The sequence below is a fragment of the Eriocheir sinensis genome, chromosome 25 (assembly GCF_024679095.1).
Source record: "Eriocheir sinensis breed Jianghai 21 chromosome 25, ASM2467909v1, whole genome shotgun sequence".
Lineage (NCBI taxonomy): Eukaryota > Metazoa > Arthropoda > Malacostraca > Decapoda > Varunidae > Eriocheir > Eriocheir sinensis.
The window spans coordinates 14,988,435-15,013,434 of NC_066533.1; the positions used below are offsets into that span (position 1 = coordinate 14,988,435).

General features: G+C 41.1%; 1 protein-coding gene across 8 annotated transcripts in view; it reads left to right on the plus strand.

Moving 5' to 3' along the window:
• LOC127003454 (GTPase-activating Rap/Ran-GAP domain-like protein 3) overlaps positions 1-25,000 on the plus strand; it is a 300,826-nt gene that overhangs the window by 152,378 nt on the left and 123,448 nt on the right. For 5 of the 8 annotated variants that reach the window (XM_050870163.1, XM_050870162.1, XM_050870164.1 and 2 more), the window contains 2 exons: positions 3,579-3,665; positions 11,886-12,152. In XM_050870163.1, the coding sequence (XP_050726120.1) occupies positions 3,579-3,665; positions 11,886-12,152 (354 nt within the window). The remainder of the gene's footprint in view (positions 1-3,578; positions 3,666-11,885; positions 12,153-25,000) is intronic. The other 3 variants (XM_050870167.1, XM_050870169.1, XM_050870170.1) reach the window with 1 other exon arrangement.

Below are 25,000 nucleotides of genomic sequence, written 5' to 3' on the forward strand. Positions count from 1 at the left end.
CCGTGTGTGAAGACGTTTGGCGGGGCTCGAGTTTTAATTGAAAATGTTAGCCTTTTTGCGGCAGTTTTACCTCCCTAGAGCCACGGGGTGAGAGAGAGAGAGAGAGAGAGAAAGCTGCAGGTCCGAATCGGGAGTGAAACAAAGAAGAATGATTGAAAAGAAAACAAAAAATAAAAGAGAGAGAGAGAGAGAGAGAGAGAGAGAGAGAGAGAAGGTTGCAGGTCAAAATCGGGAATGAAACAAAGAATAAGTATTGAAAAGAAAAAAAAAGAGAGAGAGAGAGAGAGAGAGAGAGATGAAGAATAAGAGGGAGAAGGAACTGGAATGGAGGGAATATGCAAAAATGGAAGAGATATGAGAGAATAGAAGGAGAAGGAAAGGAAATGGATCAGAAACATTAAACTAGAAAGATGAAGTGAACCAACGCATCAATCATGAAATATTACTCTTCTTCCTCCTCTTCCTCCTCCTCCTCCTCCTCCTCCATCTAACTTCCATGGTATGCTTCTCTTTCTCTCCTCCTTCGCTTATCTTTCTTTTTTTTTCTTTGATCATTTTTATTTCCTACTATTTTATCCTCTCTTCCTATCTTCCTTTTTTTCTTTTTTTATTTCCTCTCTTCCTTCCCTTCTGTCTTCCTTTCCTTTCTTTTCTGCTTGTGTTCATTCATTCATCCATTCATTCATTCACTCTTTCCTTTCTTCTATACTTATTTTTTTTCTTTTTACTTCATTTCTTCTTTCCTTCTTTCACATCCTCCTTTCTTTTCACTCTCCCTATCACCTTCTCCTTCATTTTCCGCCTCCTCCTCCTCCTCCTCCTCTTCGTCCTCCATCTTCTTCTCCTCTTTCCACTTACTCTCCATCCCATCACCTCCTTATCTTCGCTCCATCCTTGCCTCCTCCATACTTACCTCCTCCTCCTCCTCCTCCTCCTCCTCCTCTTCCTTCCTCCATCCTTGCGCCTGCTAACAGAATTCTCCCTCCACAATACCAGCAATCAAGAGTTTCCTTTTAAAATTGATTCGCAACTTGCCATTGACAGCGAAGGACTCTCATTTGGGACATCCTTCCGGGGAGTCCTTCGAGGGAGTCCTTCAGGGAGTCCTTCGGGGAGTCCTTTAGGGGAAGATTGAAGGTTCGTTTTGGGGAGGTTATGAGATGGGGTGAGGTGGTTTTGGGGACTTGTTTTGGGGAATCGGTTAGGGATTGGGGTGAAAAAAATGGGGTGTTTGATTATATAGGTATTTTATTTTTTGTTTTGTGTTTTGCTTGAATTTTTTTTGTATTGTTCTTTTATTTTTTATTTTTACATTATTTCTGATTCGTTTTCTTAATTTTGTCATTGTAATCTAAATCATTTCTTTCTTTCTCAAACTCTATGCACAATCTCTCTCTCTCTCTCTCTCTCTCTCTCTCTCTCTCTCTCTCTCTCTCTCTCTCTCTCTCTCTCTCTCTCTCTCCCTTATTTCTTTTTTATCTCCTTCCATTATGAACTTTTTTTCTTTCTTGTTCCTTTTTCATTCATTTTCTCCTTCGTCCCTTTTCTATTTCATCTTCTTCCTCAACTTCTTCCTTTTCTTTTTTTCCTTTTTTTGCTCTTTTCTTTTTTTTGTCCTCTTCCTCCTGCTCCACTACTGTCAACACCACCACACTATCTCCTCCTCCTCCTCCTCCTCCTCCTCCTAATTAGATGTCATTAACTTTCTTCCCACACTCCCTTGCGGCTCTGATGAAAAGGACGAAGGAATGAGAAAGAGAGAGAGAGGGAGAGAGAGAGAGAGAGAGAGAGCGTATCCCTTTTTTAAAATGTGGCAAATATTCATGTGCCCTCTACACACACACACACACACACACACACACACACACACACACACACACACACACACACACGTCAACCAAATTCACCTCCTCACGCGCTCGAGTTAAATTTTTCTTCCTTCTTTTCTCTCCTTCCTCTCCTTCTTTCCCTCCCTTCCTCCCTCCTCGCTCTCCTTCCCCTTTCCCCCTCATCTCTCCTCCTCCTCTCTTTCCCCTCTTCCCTCTTCCATCCTCGAGGAGAGAGAAGATAAAATTTCTGTCTAAAACGATACTACATGAAAATTGAAAAGACTCTTGTTTATATATTGCTCTGCCGCAGATGCTGAACTAGAAAAAGGAGGAGGAGGAGGAGGAGGAGGAAGAAGAAGAAGAGGAGGAGCAGGAGGTCGATGAGGAGAAAGGAGGAGGAGGAGAGAGGGAAAGAGGAAACAAAAAATGGGGAGGGGAAAAATAGTTGGTAAAAGAGTATCAGTGAGGAAAGTGAGAGAAGGAAAAACAAACGAGGAGGAAAAAGGGGGAAAAAAACAGACGAAGCGGGGGATTGACGGAAGAGGAAAAAACGGGGTAAGAGAGGGAAAGAAAAAGAAATGAAAGGAAAAAGGAGAAGAAAAATGAAATACGAAGAGAGGAGAGGGTGAAAAATCTTACGAAAAAAGAGGTAATGGAAAGTAATGGCCGACACACACACACACACACACACACACACACACACACACACACACACACACACACGTTATCTCTTATGCATTATTTATCTCATGTTATTATAGAGCACAGCAAACTGCCCTTTCAGCCCTTTGCTCGCTCTTACGATAATCGCCTTTAAGGACAGGGAGGCATAAGGGTGATTTTTGGGAGTAATTTTAGCATAGGCTTACGACCATATGGCAGAGAGAGAGAGAGAGATTGGGTGCGTGAGTGAGCGAGAGAACACTAAAAGAGGAAACATTTGTAGGAGGGACGAGAGAGAGAAAGAAAAATTTAGATACGTGGAATGAAACAAAAAAATAAATAGAGAAGAAGGGAAGGAGAGAGGGAGAGGGATGGAGGGAGGAATATCGGAGGGAGGGAGAGGAGGAGGAGGGGAGGAAAAAGTGAGTGATTGGAGGGAAGGGAGGAAGGTTTACAATTTGCCAGACAGATGGATGGATTATTGGCTGAAAAAAGTGTGAAAAAAAAGATGTATGGCGGAGGTGAATCGAGAGAGAGAGAGAGAATAACATGTGGAATCAGAACATTTAAATCCAGCATTGCATAATATGATAAATAAACTATGAACACAAGGTAGAAAAAGGAAAAATTATAACAAGGAACAAAGATTGGAAAGTATAGACGTGAGAACCGAACCAACATAAAGGAAAACAGCTATAAAAAAAAAGAATGTCAATAAATAGATAAAAAAAAAAGCATGTATAATCTCAACTAATTTTACATGTTAGAGATCAAATATAGTTTTTTACTTCACTGATGATATTTAATATTGAATGACACAACACTAGGAATATGTAACTTAACTTTCATTACTTCTATTACTATTATTATTATTACTTGCTATTATTTTTGCTATTACTACTATCATATCATTACTACAACTACTACCAACACCACCAGAACTACCACAATCATTACTTCTAAATTCACCACCCCAATGCAACCACCACCACCATTCCTCTCATCACCACCATAACCTCATCCATCTCATCCACCTCACCCGTCCACCTCTCCACCTGTACTAATACGCTTCTCTTCTCTCCACAGCTACCGCAGGTGGAGGCAGAAGGGAGTGAGCTCAACGGCAGGAGATTCAGGATCGAGAGTGGAGAGGCGCTGGGAGACCGGGAGGAGGTGAGTACAGGCGGAGGAGGAGGAGGAGGAGGAGGAGGAGTTGCTACCTGCATGATGCCTTTCCAAATAAGAGCGGCTTTAATCTTTGCCTGCACGAAGGTGTAAACAAGAGCTTTGTGTGTGTGTGTGTGTGTGTGTGTGTGTGTGTGAGTTTACCTTCCTGTCTGTGTACGCTCCCTGTCTGTCTGTTTCTTTGTCTCTATCATCGTAGCCATGATGATGATAATAATAATAATAATAATAATAATAATAATAATAATAATAATAATAATGTTAATAATAATAATAGTAATAGTCATTCCCTCCCAGGCCGACGCTGGTGTATATTAATATTCCGAAACTCTGTACGAAAGACTGAAAATCGCGCAAAAAGTTATGAAAAATCGACGTGCTGAACCAGAAACTCCGAGAGAAACCTGAATTTTGCGAGAGTTGAGAGAGAGAGAGAGGAACTAAGTAGAAATAATAGTAATAACCTGATATATGCTTTTTTTGTCATGTTTCTATAATAAAGTCGAGATCAGGATTATAGGAGAAGCTTTACTCTCTCTCTCTCTCTCTCTCTCTCTCTCTCTCTCTTCAAAGAGATCGACTAACAGCATACAGAGTGCGTTTTATGCGTTTTTCCTCTTTTTTCCTCTTTTTTCCTCTTTTTTTCCTCTTTTTCGGCACAGTGAGAGAAATTAATCTTTTTGCCCCCGTTAACTTTTCAGGGCCCGCGACCCCTGCCCCGTTTTAACCCCCCTCTCTCTCTCTCTCTCTCTCTCTCTCTCTCTCTCTCTCTCTCTCTCTCTCTCTCATCCCTTTCATCTTTTTCTTTAACACTCGTAATTATTGCATGATTTGATTTTTTTCCTTGAGAGAGAGAGAGAGAGAGAGAGAGAGAGAGAGAGAGAGAGAGAAAAACCCCTTCCTCTTTTTATTACTGTTTCTCCTCCTTTCTTCCCATCTTCCTTCCGTTCCTCTTCTCCCTCCTTCTTTCTCTCCCTCCTCATCCTCCTCCTCTCCCTCCCTCCCTTCCCTCCTCTCTCCATCTTTTCCCTCTGGCTGGGTGGTGAAGCGGAGGGATTGTGGGTAGTCGAGTGGAGAGAGAGAGAGAGAGAGAGAGAGAGAGAGAGAGAGAGAGGGAGGATGAAACTGAATTACACTTTTTAGTACAACACCTCTCTCTCTCTCGCTCTCGCTCTCGCTCTCACTCTGATACTCGAGGACGCTATGAGAGAAAGCGACACCTCATTATAAAAGCATAGTCTTCTTACGCCCTCAAAAAATATGGTAGACGTGGAAAAAATGCCTATAGATGATACTGCTAGATAGATAAATAGAGATAGATAGATAGATAGGTAGGTAGGAAGCTTTTGGGTTGAGAAATAGATTGATTGATAGATAGGTGAGAAGATAACTAGGTGAACAGATGGAAACGTACATTTAGAGATAGATAGAAAAAGAAATAGATAGACATACTGATACAGGTAACTCTCGATTTACGCGAGTATTGCGTTCTTAGAAAGGTCGCGTAAATCAAAAACAATGTAAATCAAACAAGAGGTAGGTTTCTGTCGAAAAATAAAAACCGTATTTTTCAGCGTATAGCGCGCACCTTTTTCACATAAAAAATGCCTGAAAGTTTAGCCCTGCGCCTTGTACGCCGAATGTACAAATTTTTAATGATTTTTTTCTTCTTTGGGGTGTTTTTAAGGGTCTTTTTTGTCTTATCCAATAACGGCAAACTTTCCTTTATCATTGTATATAATCCTTCATAGTCCGTAGCTGTCTCATAATATGTTACCATAGAATACAGGGTGATCTAATAACTACTATACAAAATTGAAATCGATGGAGGATTGCCCATGCCTTGTTGTTATCCCGTTTTTCCGTCGGGCGCCATTTGTATGATCTTGATCTTGATGTCACAGGTGGCTTGATTATATGACTAAGGAGCAGTACAAGCTACATAAAAAATCATATTGGAAAAAATATCCATGTGTTCATTATTAATTATTAATATTAGTGAGAATAATGGGGTAAATATGATATCAGAAACTGTACATCATGAGTCTTGTACGAGGAGATATTTCGCGCAATACCAGCCAGGCCGCCATTTGCATTGTTTACAAACCACACAACCACACCCACACAACAAACAGCTGCATGGCGCGTGTCACCAGAAACGTGTGAATTGTGTCTTGCCTAGTTCTCTGTCATAATCTACGAGTGATGGTGGGAATAATATGCTTATTTACTTCATTCAGTGGAGAGAGAGAGAGAGAATATCCATATCACCGAGATATCCACTCAGGCACTCAGTCTCAGCCTCACTCGTGTGAGGAAGAAATGAGGGACACCATGAGTGGCTAGCTAGTATTGGTACCGGTACCGAGCAGTCTGGTACCGGTACTGTACCATATAGCTAGTACCGTTAGTACCGGTACCTGCCCACCCCTATTGTTAAGAAGCGTGGCAGCGTGGGTACTGTATTGTTGTTCAAGTGGCGCGCGGGAAGAACTGAGCTCTGCTGTGTGGCCGCGGCGCTATGTGAGACATTTGGTGGCCACTCCATAAAATATCGCGTATAAGTGGAAAAAACGTGCAAATACATTTTTGGGGGGATTTTGGACCCCGCGTTATTTCAAAAACGCGTAAACCAAACTCGCGTAAATCGAGAGTTACCTGTAGTTAGGCAGATAGAAATAGATGATTTGATAAAGAGATAGACTGATAGATTATGTAGATAGACAGTCAAATGAACAAAGACATATATACAGAAACACGGGTATACCTCATCACACACACACACACACACACACACACACACACACACACACACACACACACACATACATACACACACAATACAGACAGACAGGCACATATACACACACACACAGACCGTAATAAAGACAGATTGATAACGACGGATCATTGAATAAAAAAAAATAACATAGACTAACCTTAAAAATCAATACACGCGATTTTTTTTTTCGGGCGCTCTATTATCTTTAGCTTCAGTTCAGTTTAGTTTTGACACCGCGGAAAATCTCTGGCGTTTGTGGCGTTCATTCGGTTCGCATTCGTTGTTTATCGTTTCATTAATCGGCGTTTTTTCTGAACAAAGCCGTCGATGTAACGGTCGTGAATAACTGCATGTGCGGGAGTGAATAACATGAGGATTATGACCTTTTGTATGTGTGTGTGTGTGTGTGTGTGTGTGTGTGTGTGTGTGTGTGCAGATTAGGTGACAATACACTCATTTGTTCCATTTATTTCCCTTCAGTTTCCCCTCCCCTTTCCCTTCTATTTCCCTCCTCCCCCTTTTTATCCCCTCCCTGAAATTCTCCTCCATTCCCCTTCCCTTCCCCTTCCCTGTCCCTTCTGCTTCTTTCCACTTCCTCCCTTCTCTCACCTCCCTCCCCTCAGTTCCCTCCCCACCCCTTCCCCTTTGTCTCCCCTCTCTCCTTGTCCCCTCAATTCCCCTTCCCTTCTTCCCTTTCCTTTCTGTTCCCCTCCTCTTCCTCCCTTTTCTCTCCCCTCTCTCTCCTCCTCTTTTTTTTCATCTTTTTTCCCTCATCTCGCGTTTTGCCGCCATATTGTGTTATGGATTTTGTTATTTTTTTTTGTTCCACTTGAATGCATTTGAGGAGTAAAGAGGATTAAGAGATTCCATTTTATTTTTTTAACAGCGGGACACATGGAGTTTCAAATCCCCCGTTTAGTGGTTCCGCTGATCGGTTTTTTTTTTCTTTATTCTTTTCACAGAAGGGTCACACGGCGCCTAAAAGGTTTCTGATGCCTTGACTTTGTTGCTTTAAGGGTTTTGGGGTCATGCCTTTTTGGGATGAGTTTTTTTTTTTTTTTTTTTTTTTTAGCTTGTTTCCTAAAAGTCACTGCTGGAACTAGATTTGACCACTTCTTTTTAATTCTTCCTTTGTTTTATTTACATGAGCAGCGAGTTTTTGGCGTTTATCATAGATTTTTTTATATAGAGACCTTTGATTTCCTCTTCATACGGTTAAAGAAAACATATGAAAAGAATTTATGGACCAGTAAAATAAAAAATAATAATGTTTCCGTTCATTTCACGTTTTCATTTACATGGAAAAGAAAAAAAACATACAAAGTGAATTTTCTAACGCTACAAAATTTACAATACGAATTACATTACTAAAAAGTCATTAAAATAAACAAAACAATAACAACAACGACATTTTAAAGCAAGTAGTAGCTCTTTTTTACAACTTTCACTAGTTTGAAAGAAAAAGAAAAACAGACCAAACGAAACTTTCAAATAAAAAAAAAGCTTCCAAAGACAGTCGACCAACAAAAGGAAGATTTAGGGTGAAGGGAAGACACAAAAGGCGCCTTAAGGGGTATAAAGGGAGAGCTGAAGGGAGAGGCAGAGGAAGGATTGAACGCGTCCCTCGCAGAACGCATGGGAAAACGGTTTCATTAACTCACCATAAAGTCGCTCTTCCTTGCCTAATAGAAAGAGGGAGAGGGTTGAGAGAGAGAGAGGGAGAGGGAGGAAAAGTGGGACGGAATGGAGAGTAACAAACCGAGGAAAAGAAAAATAAAGTTAAATATACGTGCGCGAAAAAACTCCACGGTGTCTGCTACCCGCTTTTCACTGTCTCCACCATATTTCTCTCTCTCTCTCTCTCTCTCTCTCTCTCTCTCTCTCTCTCTCTCTCTCTCTCTCTCTCTCTCTCACACACACACACACAACACCAGCAACGCTGTCCTTACAACTTGCATTGCTCCCGGAGAGGGAAAATTAAAGATGAAAAGCTGGAGGACAAGGAAGGGGAGGAAGAGGAAGAGGAGGAGAAGAATAAGAAGGAGGAGGAGGAGGAATTGAACGTTGAGTACCAAGTGAAGGAAAAAGAGAGAGCAGAGGCACTGGAGAGAGAAAAAAGAGAAAGAGAAACATTAATAATAAGAGGAGGAGGAAGAGGAATGAGAGGAGGAAGAAAAAGAGAAAGAGGAATGAGAGGAGGAAGAAGAAGAAAAATGAGAGGAGAAGTAAGACCTACTCCCAAATATTGAGGGACCATTCTCTCTCTCTCTCTCTCTCTCTCTCTCTCTCTCTCTCTCTCTCTCTCTCTCTCTCTCTCTCTCTCGTGAATATTCAAGCAATAGTGGATTTGAGGACCGCGTTTCTCTACTCCTTTCCTCTCTCTCCCTCTCTCCCTTTCTCTCCCTCCCTCTCTCCCTCTCCCTCTCTCCCTGCCCGTCCTTTGTTAATAGCCTGACTGGATAGGTGTGATATGTATGCTGTTAACGTTATGTCTCTCCGTCTTTCTCTCTGTCCATTTATATATGTCTGTCTGCCTGTCTGTCGCTGCTTTTGTGTCTGTATTCGTTGCCGTGTGTGTGTGTGTGTGTGTGTGTGTGTGAGTGTGTTTTAGAGTTCGTGTAATTTTATCTGTCCGTCATTTTTTCCCTCCAAATTTCGTTTTCTGCCAATTTTCCCTTGCAAAGCTATCATGCAAATTTATATATATACAAAAAAATACGAGTCTTCATGAACTTTTATTATTTTTTTTCTTCCTTCTCGTTTATTGTTTTCCACGTGTGTGTGTGTGTGTGTGTTTGCTCTCCCCATATATTTTTTTCCCTCCAGTCATTATCATTACCATCCAAAAATATTCGTTCATGAAATCATTGCGAAATTGTTACCATGGACCGTTATATACTTTGACCATTCGAATTTTCAGCAATTTTTTCCTGCTGTGCTCCGTGCGATATATATATATTTTTTTACTTTAACGTAACAGCGACGGTCGTTCTGTGCCCATGTCTGTGTACGAATACCCGTGTGCGTGTACGCGTGTATGTCTGAGTGTGCGTGTGTGCTTACGTTCATGGAAATGCTCCCTTGCCCCTCAGCAATAGATGTACATAAGTTGCACAGCTTGACCAATACGCACATATGTACACATGAAACTAGCTAGTGTGTAGACTTAATCCCGTTATGTACACACGCTTTACCGCTTGCTTGTGTATGTATTTCCTGTGTGCACCTGAATATTGAGAAACAGTCATGGCAGTGTTTTCTGTACATGTATAACTACACGTACGCACATTACGTACATACATAAGCAGGTGTGTACGCTTATAGGCGCCAGTCATGCTTGTCCTTGTTACCTGGCGGGTGTGTGGGGAGGTGTGCAATTCCAGGTGTGAAAAAATGTCCATATGCTTAAGTCAAAGGTGATTGTACATGTAAATTTGCTTCCTGCCTTTAGTATGTAAGTGTGGCGGCTTGTAGTGTCTAGGGCAGTGTGTGTGTGTGTGTGTGTGTGTGTGTGTGTGTGTGTGTGTGTGTGTGTGTGTGTGTGTGTGTGTGTGTGTGTGTGTGTGTGCAACTTCGCTTGTAAATAGTATAGCTTTGTATCAATCATTCCACTCATTACATTAAAACCTTGTGACCGGAAATTGTATGTGTATCCAAAATTCTGGAAAATTGTATCAAAAGTTGTATTCCAAAATTTTGTATATATGTAAATTGTTCAAGACAGCGAGGTGATGAGAATTGGCATGGCGCTGTAATATATGTAAATTATTCTATGGCACAAATTTTATATAAAGAATAAAGAGCAAGCCTTTTTTTGTCTGTGTGATGAAGGTTGTCATGAGAGTAATTGGTCCATTTTCTAATTTTCACAGCCAATTAGTTGCCGGTGCAAAAAAATATACTCTAGCGTAGAAGCGGCATGTTTCTGCACCAAAAAACATTATTGTGCGTAGAAATGAACTTTAATTATAATAGGCCAGGTGTACAGAGCGCTTCCTCGCCTCACCGGTAATAGCACCTGAAAAAATTATATCTGTAGCGTATCTGTCCATGCTGAACGGTGATTATGTTTCGCTGTGCTTAGAATGTGTGTCGTCTGCTATCAGTGTGCTTATGGAAATTATGCTTCGTAATGATGATATAGTCTGCTGTGTGATGAACATAGACACGCCAATAGTTAGCTTGTTACAGTTAGTCCCATAGCATTCAAATTAGCCTTTTTTTCAGTTATATTACTCACTGTACATAATTTTAGCTTTTTTCTTATAGTTATTGTTCTCATTATATTTAGGCTTGGTAGAGTCTAACTAGAAGAGAATAAACCTCAGAGTAGTTATCTAGTCTAACTTTATGTTATCTTAGTAAATGACAACCGTAAGCTAATAGAATTTTAATGATAGAGAGTAAAGTTAAGCCTACTCATTAAATTTTGCTCTATATTAACTTAAAACAGTTCTTGGTAAAGTTAAGCATTTTAGACTCTTACTGATACAAAATAAATCTTAAAATATTCATTAATACAAACTTGTAATATCTGAGGCATGTGAAATAAGTCAGTTACGTTTTGAAGTACTTTTAGAGATGTTTTGGAGAAGATTAAAAAAATAAGGAACAGATATTAATAATTTTTAGGCTTTGTTTTATCCAAAGGCAAGGAGGAGACACTTTATTTAGCTTTCCTCTTGGGTCAGAATTGCCTCTCAAGGATTAGGAAAGAAGAGCTTGTTTTTCTTTCTGCTGCTTCATGTGATTATTGTCTTACAGCTGGAGAGAGAAAGAGCTTTGAAAAGAGTAAAGAGTGAATATAGATAAGTTTATATTTACGGTTTTGTTTATTTTGAAAGACCTAAAGATTTATTTGTGTTTGTTGTTTTTTATTCAGTTCGAGATTTTTATTGCTCATTGTATTATTTTTGTTTTTAAATTATTAAGAGTTCATATTATTGTATTTCGGTTTGTTGTTTTTTATTCAGTAGGAGGAGGTATTTTTTTTATGATTAATTGAAGAAATGGTTTATATTTTCTGGTATTTGTATTTTTTGTTTTTGTTCTATTAATTTGTGTTATTTGTTTTCTTTTAAGTAGGTTTTTTTTAATCATTGTATATTTTTAACGATAAAGAGAAGGAAAGTTTTTTTAGTATTTTTTTCTTCTTCTATTTAATATATTAGTTGTTTTCTATTAAGTATGAGATTTTTTTTATTCATTGTATATTTTCAACGGTAAACAGAAGGAAGTTTTTTTTATTTTGATTTTTTTTTCTATTTAATAAGTTAGTTGTTTTATATAAGGCAGCAGATATTTTTTTTTTAATTCATTGTATATTTTCAACGATAAAGAGAAGGAAAGTTCTATTCTATTTCGGCATTTGTATTTATTTTTCTATTTAGTGAGTGAAAAAAATAGCTTTAAATCCCTTCCCTCAGCGAGTTCGGCAGCACCACTCACAGCAGCAGCAACAACAACAACAACAACAACAACAACAGCAACAGCAACAGTCAACTCAGCAACAACAACCAAGCCAACAACAACAACAACAACAACAGCCACCGCACCACCAGCATCATCATCATCAACAGCAGCAGCAATCACAACAGCAGCAACAACAACAACAACAACAACAGCCATCACAGGAGCCTCACCCACACCCTCATCCGTCAGTTTTGGACTACCGACGGTCTTCATCTCGACAGGTGTGTTTGGTCATTACACACCTGTCAAAACACACTTGTTCCTCTCTCACTCTCACTCTCTCACACACACCTTCCTTCCCGTTCTTCCTCTCCATTACTTTGTCTTTCTTCATTCTCATTCTTTCTTCATATTTCTCCTCCATTCCTTTACTTTTCTATATTCCTTTTGTTTTCTTTCTCTTCCTTTTCTTTCCCTTCCTTCTTCCTCTCCATGCCTTTCCCTTTCTCGTCTTTCCATTTCTTTCTCTTCCTTCTCATTCTTTCTTCGTATTTCTCCTTCATTCGTTTCCTTTTTATTTGCTATTCCGTTCTCTTTCTCCTCCTTTTCTTTCCCTTCCTTCTATCTCTCCACGCCTTTCTCTTTCTCAACCTACATTTTCTTTTCCTTCTTCCTCTTCATTCCCTCTTCTCTTCTTCCTTTCCGCTCTTTCTCATCATTTCTCCTTGCTTTCTTTCTTTCTTTCCATTCTTTTCTCTTTTATCCTTTTCCTTCCTTCCCTTCTTCCTTTCGATTATTTTTTCTTTCTCATTCTTCCCCTCCCTTCCCTTCTGCTCCATTCCTTTCTCTTTCTCATCCTTCTCTTTACTTCCTTATCTTGCCCTAAATGTCCACCAGATGTCTATACTCACTCCCTTCTATTCTCTTTCATCTCCTTCCTCTTTCCCTTCCTTCCCTTAATGTGTTCTCATTCCTCCACTTTCCCCTTCCTTCCTCGCTTCCCACACATCTGTTTCTCTTCCCCTTGACACCTGACTTGATTGCATACCTGTTAGCAACCTTACCTCCCCCATCTGTTCTTACCTTTCTTTCCCTTCCCCTTCTTCCCTCTCTTCTTTTATTCACACGCCTCATTCTATTTTTTTCCCGTTACATTTCCTTCTTTAACAGTTTATATCTGTCCCAGCCTATCAATTGTTCCTCTCCCTTCCTTCCCCTTCCTTCCCTTCAGCCCACCTTACATGTCCCTTCCATCCCTAGTTTTCCTTCCCTTTCCATTTCTTCCCATTCCTTCTTCCTTCCACACTCTTCATTTTACCTTTTCCTGTCACACTTCCTTTCCTAATTATCTATACATGTCCCATCATCTATTTCATTCATATATTTTCTCTTACTCGCCCTACCTTTCCTTTCCTTTCCTTTCTTCGCTTTCCTTTACCTTCCTTCCCCTTCTTTTCCCTTCCTTCCCTCTCCTTCCCTTTTCCTCCTCTTCTTTCCCCCTTCATTTCCCTTCCTAACCCCTCGTCCCCACACTCTTATTTCACCTCTCCATTTTACAGTTTATATTTTCTATAGAAGAGATTATGAAGAGATTTCCACATTTTTTTCTCTTTTTTATGGCAATGTAATTTTGTGGTCTTTTTCTAACCTCTTTTTTTATCGTTCTATCTAAATCAATCCGGGAGGAGGCTTTTTATTGCGTCTTTTTTTGTCAATATTCAGCATCGGAGAGAAAAAAAAAGTACCGGGTCTTTACAAATGCAGCTTCCGGAAAAGAGAAGAAAAAGCCGGAGCGAAATCAAATCAATGTTCTTTCAATTCAGCTCCTCGTTTTATTTTTTTTCCTCTCTCTCTCTCTCTCTCTCTCTCTCTCTCTCTCTCTCTCTCTCTCTCTCTCTCTCTCTCTCTCTCTCTCTCTCTCTCTCTCTCTCTCTCTCTCTCTCTCTCTCTCTCTCTCTCGCGCGCGCTTTTTTCATGTCCGACTTTAAATGTGCGTTCATTTAATCCGCGAACCTTAAATTGCACAGCCACTTTCTCTATTTCTCTCTCTTTCTTCCTTTCCTTCCTTCTCTCTCTCCCTTCTTCTCTTTTCCTCTCTCTTACTCCTCCTCTCTCTCACACTCACATCAGTAAGCCTCTGGAAAGTCTCTGAATGGGTGAGTTCTCGTTAGAAAGAGAGATAAAGAGAGAGAAATACCCATTAGTTCTCTCTCACATTGCTCGTCAGCGTTTCATATCTCTCTCTCTCTCTCTCTCTCTCTCTCTCTCTCTCTCTCTCTCTCTCTCTCTCTCTCTCTCTCTCTCTCTCTTCTGCCATTTCTATCAATATTGCCCCATTGCCATGAATATCAGCCATTCCATACGTTAGCTTGGAATTCTCTCTCTCTCTCTCTCTCTCTCTCTCTCTCTCTCTCTCTCTCTCTCTGTGTCTCTGTCTCTCTCTCTCTCTCTCTCTCTCTCTCTCTCTCTCTCTCTCTCTCTCTCTCTCTCTCTCTCTCTCTCTCTCTCTCTCTCTCTCTCTCTCTCTCTCTCTCTCTCTCTCTCTCTCTCTCTCTCTCTCTCTCTCTCTTATCTTTATTTCCCTGGTTGTAAAAAAAAAATATTACAGGGTTAATAATTTTGAAGTGATTTTTTACAATTCTTTTCGCTTTTCAAAATTTAAGTGTCAATTATGGGCATTTATTTCCCAATTTAGAGGTTCTGTATTACATCAAAAGTTGCAAAAAGGAATTAATTATCTCCTAATTGAAATGGGAATGCTCTATTAATTGTCTAAAGCATTATTATTATTATTACTACTACTCGTTATTACTATTATCTTTGACGTTTTTGTAATTAGTAAAAGACGGGAACTTGCCGAATCCCGCCAACCAATCAGAGGAAAGCATTTAAATTCCACAAGATCAATGGCCAATCAGGTTTAAGTAGAGCCTTTCTGTCAAGCTGCAATCCCTTCCGCCGTCCAGTGGTGGCGGGGCGCTGGAGGGGGGCGGACGTTGTGTTCCCCGGCTGTCCACCTGTCATGCCGCGGGATGGGAATGTAAAGGGTGATTGCTAAGGGAATAACGCCAGTCGGGAAATTTGAGAAGTAACGTAACATTGAATTCATCTTTGTCCGAGAGGCTTCAAGGATGGGAAGAAGGACTGTTCGTTGAATTTAGCTTTTGAATACGATTGATAGATGGATAGATAGATAGATAGGTAGGTAGGTAGATAGATCTGGTTTTATGATTCGTTTAAGTTATGCTATGTTATACTATGATTATACTTTAAGAATAGTATGTCATGGTATGGTTTGGTATGGGAAACCTTTCTTAAAATTCTTAATTGGTAATATAAATAACAAACGTGGTTGCAGTTCTTTTTTTAGTCAGTAGTAGTAGTAAAAGTAGTAGTAGTAATAGTAGTAATAGAGGTAGCACTAGCAGTAGTAGTAATAGTAATATCAGTTTCATTATTGTTATTATTATTATTATTATTATTATTATTATTATTATTATTATTATTATTATTATTATTATTATTATTATTATTATTATTATTATAATTATTATTATTACTATTATTATTATTATTATTATTATTATTATTATTATTATTATTATTAATGTTATCAGCATCAGTCAGAGGCAGATATTACGCGGGCCTGTGAGCATATATGATTAAAGTTGTGGTCTGGTCAACATTGTAACATTACTGAACAAGCATTTTTACATGTATTCCGTAATGGGAACGTGTGTGTGTGTGTGTGTGTGTGTGTGAGAGAGAGAGAGAGAGAGAGAGAGAGATCGGGAAAGTGGAACGAAATGAAGACTGACAAACCGGAAGAAGAAAACACGCTTCAAATGTTCCCTTAAACTCTACGGTCTTCGCTACTCGCATTTCAATATATCCATCAACCCTCCCACTTTATCTATGTATATATCTATTTACTTAGCTATCTATCTATCTGTATTAAGTTCTGCCTCTCAAAACAATAATATGATGAGGTAATAGAGCAAATATGATCAAGATTCTAACCAACGAAAAATAAAAATAGGTGAGCGGTATAATAGGAATTAGCATTATATTTTTTACATTTGTTTCTACTAGCAAATACTTAACTTAATATTTATGAAGATTTACTTAATTCACATTTCCTTAGGTTACGTTGAATAGGGCAAATCACTGCATCTTGAATCACGGCAAATTGGTACATCAGTTATCCTGCAGACAGCATAATATTACCTGAGAGAGAGAGAGAGAGAGAGAAACGAGCAGTAGACAGACAGGCAGACAGGTATATCATTTCATTCTCGTAACTATTTTTACACACACACACACACACACACACACACACACACACACACACACACACACACACACACACACACTTACATTTTCTCCATTGCTTTGCTATCTCATGTTCTGACAGATTTGGAGTGGAGTGTCAGAGGCAGGTGTGTTACAGCCCCTCTCTCTCTCTCTCTCTCTCTCTCTCTCTCTCTCTCTCTCTCTCTCTCTCTCTCTCTCTCTCTCTCTCTCTCTCTCTCTCTCTCTCTCTCTCTCTCTCTCTCTCTCTCTCTCTCTCTCTCTCTCTCTCTCTCTCTCTCTCTCTCTCTCTCTCTCTCTCTCTCTCTCTCTCTCTCTCTCTCTCTCTCTCTCTCTCTCTCTCTCTCCATATTGAGTCACGTCCTTCATCCGTCAAACACAGATATGTCACTCATCTAGGAAGAGAAGAAAGTCTTCTTTTAAGAGATTATATTTTTTTGTGCTTCTTTTAAGAGTCTAAAAGTGTGTGTGTGTGTGTGTGTGTGTGTGTGTGTGTGTGTGTGTGTGTGTGTGTGTGTGTGTGTGTGTGTGTGTGTGTGTGTGTACGCGCGTGCCCTACATTGTTACACAGCAGAAAATTTACGAGTTCAAAATAAATAGGTATGATTTATCACACACACACACACACACACACACACACACACACACACACACACACACACACACACACACACACACACACACAAACACACACCTTGACACATGTATGAACGACTTGATAAATGTTTGTAATCCAGCTTGATTAACGCGAGCCTGTGTGTTTGTCTGTCTGTCTGCGTCTGTCTGTGGGTTTGTCGGTGTGACGGAACGCGAAAGGCTGCAGAATGTGACAGGCGAAGCGAGAGAGACTGACAGCCACATTAATGTCCGTGCCTCTCTCCCTCTCACTAACTCACTCACTCACTCACTCACTCACTCACTCACTCACTCATATAATGGTGGACGCGTGTGTTTTGTGTGTGTGGAGGGGGGCTATGAGAGAGAGAGAGAGAGAGAGAGAGAGAGAGAGAGAGAGAGAGAGAGAGAGAGAGAGCATCCGTAGACAATTCACGAGTTCGCTTTTTATAATTTGGCAAATTCAAATCTGATTGTAATGACGTAATGAGCACAGATTCATTCTCTCTCTCTCTCTCTCTCTCTCTCTCTCTCTCTCTCTCTCTCTCTCTCTCTCTCTCTCTCTCTCTCTCTCTCTCTCTCTCTCTCTCTCTCTCTCTCTCTCTCTCTCTCTCTCTCTCTCTCTCTCTCTCTCTCTCTCTCTCTCTCTCTCTCTCTCTCTTCCCCGGTTCGTAAATGCACATATTAACGTTACTAATTGATTAAGTACACGACATAAATCCAGTTTCATTACGAATAGACTCATTAACTAACGCCAGGGAGAGGGAGGGAGGGAGGGAGAGAGTAGAGGAGGGAAGGGAAACGGGTGGGGGAAGGGGGGAGAGGAGAAAAGAGGGTGGGGCTGCTGGTAACAAGAGGAGGAGGAAGAGGAAGAGGAGAAGGAATGAAGGGAGAAGAGAAATGATGAGTAGAGAGATAAATTAGTAGTGGTAGTAGTAGTAGTAGTAGTAGTAGTAGTAGTAGTAGTAGGAGTCGTACGAAGAGGAAGAAGAGAAGAATAACAACACAAGTGAATAACCAGAACAACAGCAAGAATAACAATAAATAAAACACAGTAATAATGATAACAACACTAATAATAATAACAATAACAATAATAATAATAGGTCCCACCATCAAGGCACTATAATTAGCCATTTCCTGGCCATAATTGGCTGTACGCGCGCGGCGCTGCCCAGTCGCCGTGCGCAGGTAAACACTTCACTAATTACACGCCATTATTGACCCAGGTGTAGCCACTCACCTGTACACTAATGACGGGATGCCGGGTATGCTCCTCCTTCTCCTCCTCCTCCTTCTACATCTCCTCTACGTCCACCTTTCGTCCTCTTCATCTACCTTCATCATCTTCGCCATCTCTGCTCACCTTCATCTGCAGGCTTCTCTATATTATTCATATTTCTTCTCTTCCACCCCATTCCTCTTCGTTCTCTGTGTTCATCTTCCTCCTCTTCCTTTTCTTCCTTTGTGTTCATCTTCATCCTCTTTCTCTTCATCCTTCTTCTTCTTCGTCCTCTGTGTTCATCTTCCTCCTCTTCCTCTTCATCCCTCTTCCTCTTTGTCCTCTGTGTTCATCTTCATCCTCTTCCTCTTCATCCCTCTTCCTCTTCGTCCTTTGCGTTCATCTTCATCTCCTTCCTCTTTAACTACCTTCATGAGTTGTAGTCTCCTCTACTTCCACTTTCATCTTCTTCTTTCTCCTCTTCGCTAATCATTCCCATCTCCGTCCTGTCGGTTCATCTTCATCTTCTTCCTCCTCTTCATCAACTTCCATTCTCACTCTTCTCTACATTTCTCTTCCTCATTTGCTTCATCCGTCATCATCGTTCTTCCTCCTCTCTATCCATCTTCATCTTTCTTCTTTGCGTCCGTTTTCGTCCATCTTTTCTTCTTCTTTATCGATCTTCTTCCGTTTCTATGTCTTTTTCTCTTTCTCTTCGTGTTTCTTCTGTTTCTCCTTTTCGTTTCCATCTTGCCTGTCCTTTATTCTCTCTCTCTCTCTCTCTCTCTCTCTCTCTCTCTCTCTCTCTCTCTCTCTCTCTCTCTCTCTCTCTCTCTCTCTCTCTCTCTCTCTCTCTCTCTCTCTCTCTCTCTCTCTCTCTCTCTCTCTCTCTCTCTCTCTCTCTCTCTCTCTCTCTCTCTCTCTCTCTGTCTCTTCTTTCATTCTTGTTTCTCTTTCCTATTCTCTCTATCGCTCTCTTTCTTCTCCTCCTCTTATTCTGTTAACTAATTCTTTCTTCTGACCCTTCTCTTCTCTTTCTCTCCTCCTCCTCCTCTTCCTCCTAGTCATTGTCATTCTCTCTATCTTTCTATCCCTCTTATTCCCTCTCTTTCTATATATCTCTCTGTTTCCTTTTTATTTCCTCTCTAGATATTTCGTTTTTTTTTTCTTGATTTCTTTATGGTCAGATTTTTTTCGCTTTCTTCGACTTTTCGTTTCATTTTTTTCTTTATTATTTTTTGTTCGTTTTATTGTCTTCATGGCGTCTTGTTTTTATATACTTTTTCTCCTTATATTTTCTTTTTTTTATATCAATAACACTAGTTTTTTTTCCTACTCTTATTTCTTTGTGTCAGTTTCATTATTTTTCTCATATGATTTTTCTGTCTTTTTCCTTTCTTTTTTTTCTTTTCGTGACGTCATTATTTTCTTTTGCCTTTCATTCTCCTCTCTTTCCTTCCTTTTGTTTGCTATTTTCGTCTTATCCCCTTATTCTATTTTCAGTTCCGCCTCCTCCTCCTCCTCCTCCTCCTCCTCCTACTCCTTCTCCTCCTCCACTTCTTCAGCCTTCCCCTTCGTTTCTTTTTTTATTTTAAGCTAATCTTCCTCCACCTCCTCCTCCTCCTCTTTTCTCCACCACCCACCCACTCCTCCTCTTCCTCCTCCTCCTCCTCTCCACCCCCTCCTCCACTTCCTCCCATCTTTTATTCCTCTTACTTTCCTGCCTCCACCACCGCCTACATCTAATATTATCCCCTCCTCCTCCTCCTCCTCCTCCTCCTCCTCCTCTCTTACATCTTACAGTCTTCGTTGCGTTAATAACAAGAGACTAACAAGGATAAAAATGTCCCCCATTGGCTGGCTGGCTGGGCGATTGCGTCATTGGGTGGTATTGCGTCATTTGTTTACATCTGGGAAGCGTTCATAAGGATGCCACGTGTTGTTTGGTGTCTGTATGTGTGTGTGTGTGTGTGTGTGTGTGTGTGTGTGTTGATGCGTTTTTGCTCCCGTTGGTTTCCCTTGCTTTTTGTTTTGTTTTTATTTGTTTTTGTGTAATTTTTATTGATGGAATTTACTTTAGTTTTGTTTTTCTTAGTCCTTGTTTTGTTTTGTCTTTTGTTTATGTGATTTTATTGACATATTTTACTTTTACTTTGATTTCTCGTTACGTTCTTCTTTTATTATAAGTTTTAAGGTTATAATTCATGGATTTTTTTTTCCGTTTCGTAATTGCTGGATGGATTAGTGTGTGTGTGTGTGTGTGTGTGTGTGTGTGTGTGTGTGTGTGTGTGTGTGTGTGTGTGTGTTCGTCTTCTGTGATTTTATTGATATATTTTACTTTTCTTTTTTGGGGGGTAACTACTGTATGGATAAATATACGTGTGTGTGTGTGTGTGTGTGTGTGTGTGTGTGTGTGTGTGTGTGTGTGTGTGTGTGTGTGTGTGCACCCCTGAGACTATGTACACCCTCACAAACTTGACTAAACGCTGTTACACCCTCCCTTTGTTCCACTAACTAGCTGCTCCCTCGAGAACGGCCCCCCCCTTCCCTCCCTTGCCACTCTCCCTCCCTTACTCCCTTACGCGCCCTTACCCAATGCCCTTACTTCCCTTCACCGCCTCCCTTACTTCCCCTTCCTTGTTACCCTCATTTTCCCTTGCTGTCTCCCTTCCTTAGCGTCCCCTCCCTTCCTGCTCTCCCATCCTCCCTTTCCTTCCTTACACGCCCTTACCCAATGCCCTTACGTCCACTCCCCTGCTTCCCTGACCTCCCCTTGCCGTCTCCCTCCCTTCCACTCACTTCTCTTTCTCTCCCTTACTTCCTCCCTTAATCTCCCTTGCTCTCCCTCGCCCAATGTCCTCCCTTCACCTCCCTCGCTTCCTTCACTTCCCGATACTGCCTCCCTTCCTTCCCCTCACCCCATTTCTCTTCCTTACCTTTCCTTACCTTGCTTCCCCTTGCACTACTCCCCTTCCTCCTCCTCCTCCTCCTCCTCCTCCTCCTCCTCCTCTCACTTTCTTATTTCCGTCCCTCTCTCCTCCTTTCCTCCCCTTACTTCCCCTCACCCAGTTTCTCTTCCCCTCTTGTGACTTTTTAAATCCTTTCTCCTCCATCGCCTCCTCTTTTCATCGTCCTCTTTTCCTTCTTCTTCTTTCATCTTTTTTCGAACATCTGACCCTCCTTTCCTTTTCCTTTCTCCTACGTTCCTTTTTTTTAGTTCTTTCCCCTCTTTCCTCCCTTCTTTCTTCCCTCCTCCTCCTCCTTCTTCGTCTTCTTTTCCCCCTTCTCTTGTCTTTCCATCCTTCATCTTTCATTCATTTAGCTTTTCTTGCCTCTCCCTTTCATTTATTACGTTTCCTTTCTCACGTCCTTCCCCTCTCTCTCTCTCTTCTTTCTTTCCTCCTCTTCCTCCTTCTCCTCCTTCTCCATCTTCTTTCTTTCCCCTCAGCTCTCCCCTCATACATCTAACCTTCTTCTCCTTTCCTCTCGCTCCCTTTCTCACTTTTTCCCCTCTCTCACCTCCTGCCCTCCTCCTCCTCCTCCTCCTCCTCCTCCTCCTTCTTTCTCCACACCTCTCCCCTCAGAATATTGCCACCCTTGCTTCTCCTTCTCCTCCCTCGCAGCGCCGGTGTGAAATTGATGTCAGTTTTGCTTTGATAGTTTAGGAGGAAGAGGAGGAGAAAGAGAGAGACAGGGGTGGGGAAAGGGGAGGTGTGGGGAGGAGATGGGGAGTGTGTCGCGCTTGGGGTAAATTTCCCTGGGGGTGTTGCGTAACTACTAAGGGGAGACTGGGGCGAGTTTAGGGTAGAATTAAACCCCGGGGAGGTGCAAAGGGGAAGAGAGAGAGAGAGAGAGAGAGAGAGAGAGAGAGAGAGAGAGAGAGAGGTGAAAAGGGTATGGTTTTAGGGAGATTAAGGGGCTAAGGGGAGTCATGGGGAAAGGGGAAAGGTGAGGCCAGATTAATAGAGAAGGTGGATTAATATTTTTGTACCTGCCCGATTGTGTTTATTTATTTACCTGTTTCGATGTTTTTTTTTTTGTTTTTTGTTTTTTTTGTATCTAAAGGACAAGGGTGAAAATTTAAGCACGGGAATGAGACACACACACACACACACACACACACACACACACACACACACACACACACACACACACACACACAAACGAAGTAGTGTCTCTGTTCCTTCCCCTCTTTCTCCTTCCTTCCTTCTCTTCTTTCTTCTCAACTCAACCCATTCCTCGTCTTATTTTTCCCTTCTCCTTTTCCGTTTTCCCTTTTCTCTCGTCTTTCCCTTTCCTTTCCTTTCCACTTTTCTCCTTTCCTTCTTCTTTCCTTCTCTCCTTCCTTCTTTCCATCAACTTTCCTCCGTTTCCTTTCCCCTCAACCCATTCCTCGTCTTTCTTCTCGCTTCTCCTGTTTCGATTTCCCTTTTCTCTCATCTCCCATATATAACCTTTCCCATTATTCCTCTCGTCTCCTTTCCTTCCCCTTTCTTCTTTCCTTCCTTCTTTCCTTCAGTTTCCTTTCCCCATCACTCCCTTCCACAGTTCTCATCCGTTTTCCCTTTTCTCTCATCTCCCAAATCTAACCTTTCCATTCACTCCTTCCTTCCGTCCCTATTCCTTCCCCTTTCTCCTTTCCTTCTTTTATCAACTTCCCTTCCGTTTCCTTTCATCCTCGCTCCCTTTCCCAGTTCTCATTCGTTCTCCCTTTTTCTCTCATTTCCTATATCTAACCTTTCCCATTATTCCTTCCTTCCGTCCCGTTTCCTCCCCCTTTCTTCTTTCCTTCTTCTTTCCTTCCGTTTCCTTTCCCTCTTCGCTCTCTGTCCTGTTCTTCCCTTCTCTCTGTTTGTCTATTCAACGTCACTCTTCGTATATGTTCGAGGAAGGTAAAAAATACATCAACACAGACAGACAAACAAAGGCAGGTGATAACACAATCCCTCGCTCAGGTAACCCAATTTACGACTCCGTTCTGGTTTTTCTTTACGCTATTAGGGAAAAATGCGAGTAACAGGAGCAAGGCCTTAGCGACGGCACCCCAGCAGCCGGCAACATGTTGAGAGGGTGGGGGGGAGAGAGAGGGAGAGGGAGAGGGAGAGACAGACAGACAGACAGAGAAAATTATTGAGACAAAGAAAGAAAGAAAAAGAAAGACAGGAAAGTTAAAAAGATAGAAAGAATGAGAAAGAAAGAAAGAAAAGAAGGAAAAGAAAACATGGAAGGTTAGAAAGATAGAAAAAATGAGAAAGATTGAAAGAAAGAAAGAAAGAAAGAGAAAGAAAGAAAGAAAGAGATTGACAGACGAATAATCAGAAAAACAGACAAGCAATCACAAAGAGAGAGAGAGAGAGAGAGAGAGAGACTTTTAATCGCTCTCACTTTTATCTCCCAAGACTTATAAAACAAAAAATTGAAAGATTTATTCGTGAAAATTATTTAACTTGCAAAGGAGTTAGTGAAATGAAGATTGTCGACGATTTGAGAATGAAGGAGAGAGAGAGAGAGAAAATCCAATATATACACATCACTGAAACAAGGTACAACAACACAAAGGAAAAAAGATGAAAATAAGAAAGTCTGAAAGTCGACGATTTGAACGAATAAGAGAAAAGGAGATAAAGCGAGAAGAAGAAGAAGAAGAAGAAGATACAGAGAAAAGGGGGAAGAAGGAAGGAGATTATTAATGACAGAAGAGCTAAGGAAAGGGGAGATAAAGGAGAAGAATGAGAAAGAGGAGTGAAGTAAAAGATGAAAGGAAAGGAGAAGGAGGAGGAGGAGGAGGAGGAGGAGGAGGAGGAGGAGGAGGAATATTTAATTGTAATTGAATTAAGAGTGGAAAGGGGAGAAGGAGACCAAGGGAATGCGAAAGGTGAAATGTCGATATGAGAGAGAGAGAGAGAATTTGGTAATAGCATTTTATTATCTGTTGTTCTCTCTCTCTCTCTCTCTCTCTCTCTCTCTCTCTCTCTCTCTCTCGCTCTCGCGCTTATTATGTTTCCTCTTTCCCTCCTTTGTCTTTCCTTTCATTTTTTTTCTTCTTTTTTCTTTCGTTTAATTTCCTCCACTTCTCGCTTTAACACCTTTCTTTTCCTCTTCCTCCCTCCCTCCCTCCCTTCTTTCCTCCTCTCCCTCACTTTTCTTCCATCCTTCTTCTCTTCCTCTCTGCATCATTTTTCTCTCCGTTATAATCTGTCTCATGTCTTTTCCGTCCCTCTCTCCCTCTCTCCCTCCTTCTCTCCCTTCCCTCCCTCCTTCCTTTCTTTATCTTGTTCCATTATTCGCTCTATTGCCTCTTCTCCTTACTCCTTTTATTTATTTATCTTTCTTTACTTATTTTTTCCTTGTCTTACTTTCCTTTTTTCCTTCCTTCCTTCCTTCTTCCGTCTTCCTTCCTTTTTTCCTTCCTTTGTTATGCTTCATCTCTTCCTCCATCTTTACCTCCTTCCCGACAGTCTTTTCTTTTCTGCTCAATTACTCTTCCTCCTCCTCCTCCTCCTCCCCCTCCTCCTCCTCCTCCTCTTCCTCTTTCTCCTCATATTCTTTCTAACCTTCTTCTCTCCTTTCTTCGTTCTTTCTCTCTCCTTTTTCTCTCCTCTTTTTCTTGTTTCGCCTCCAGATGACTCTCCACCATCTTCTTTTCTTCCTCGTCTTCCTTCTCTGCATTTTCTTCTGTTCCTCTTTTCTCTTCGTTCCTTTCTCTTCTTCTTCTCTTTTGTTTCTTCTTTACTCTTCCGAATACTTTTTTCACTCTACCTTCCTCTACCTCCTCCTTTTCTTAACCATCCATCTCCCGTTCCTCCTCCTCCTCCTCCTCCTCCTCCTCGTCGTCCCCTGTTTCGAGGCTTGACGAATTGGCTTCTTAAATGCGTGACAGCCCCTAGCAAGGCCTATTAAGGGTGCGGTGAGGGATTATGGGGAGAGAGAGAGAGAGAGAGAGAGAGAGAGAGAGAGAGAGGGAGAGGGAGAGGTGAGAGG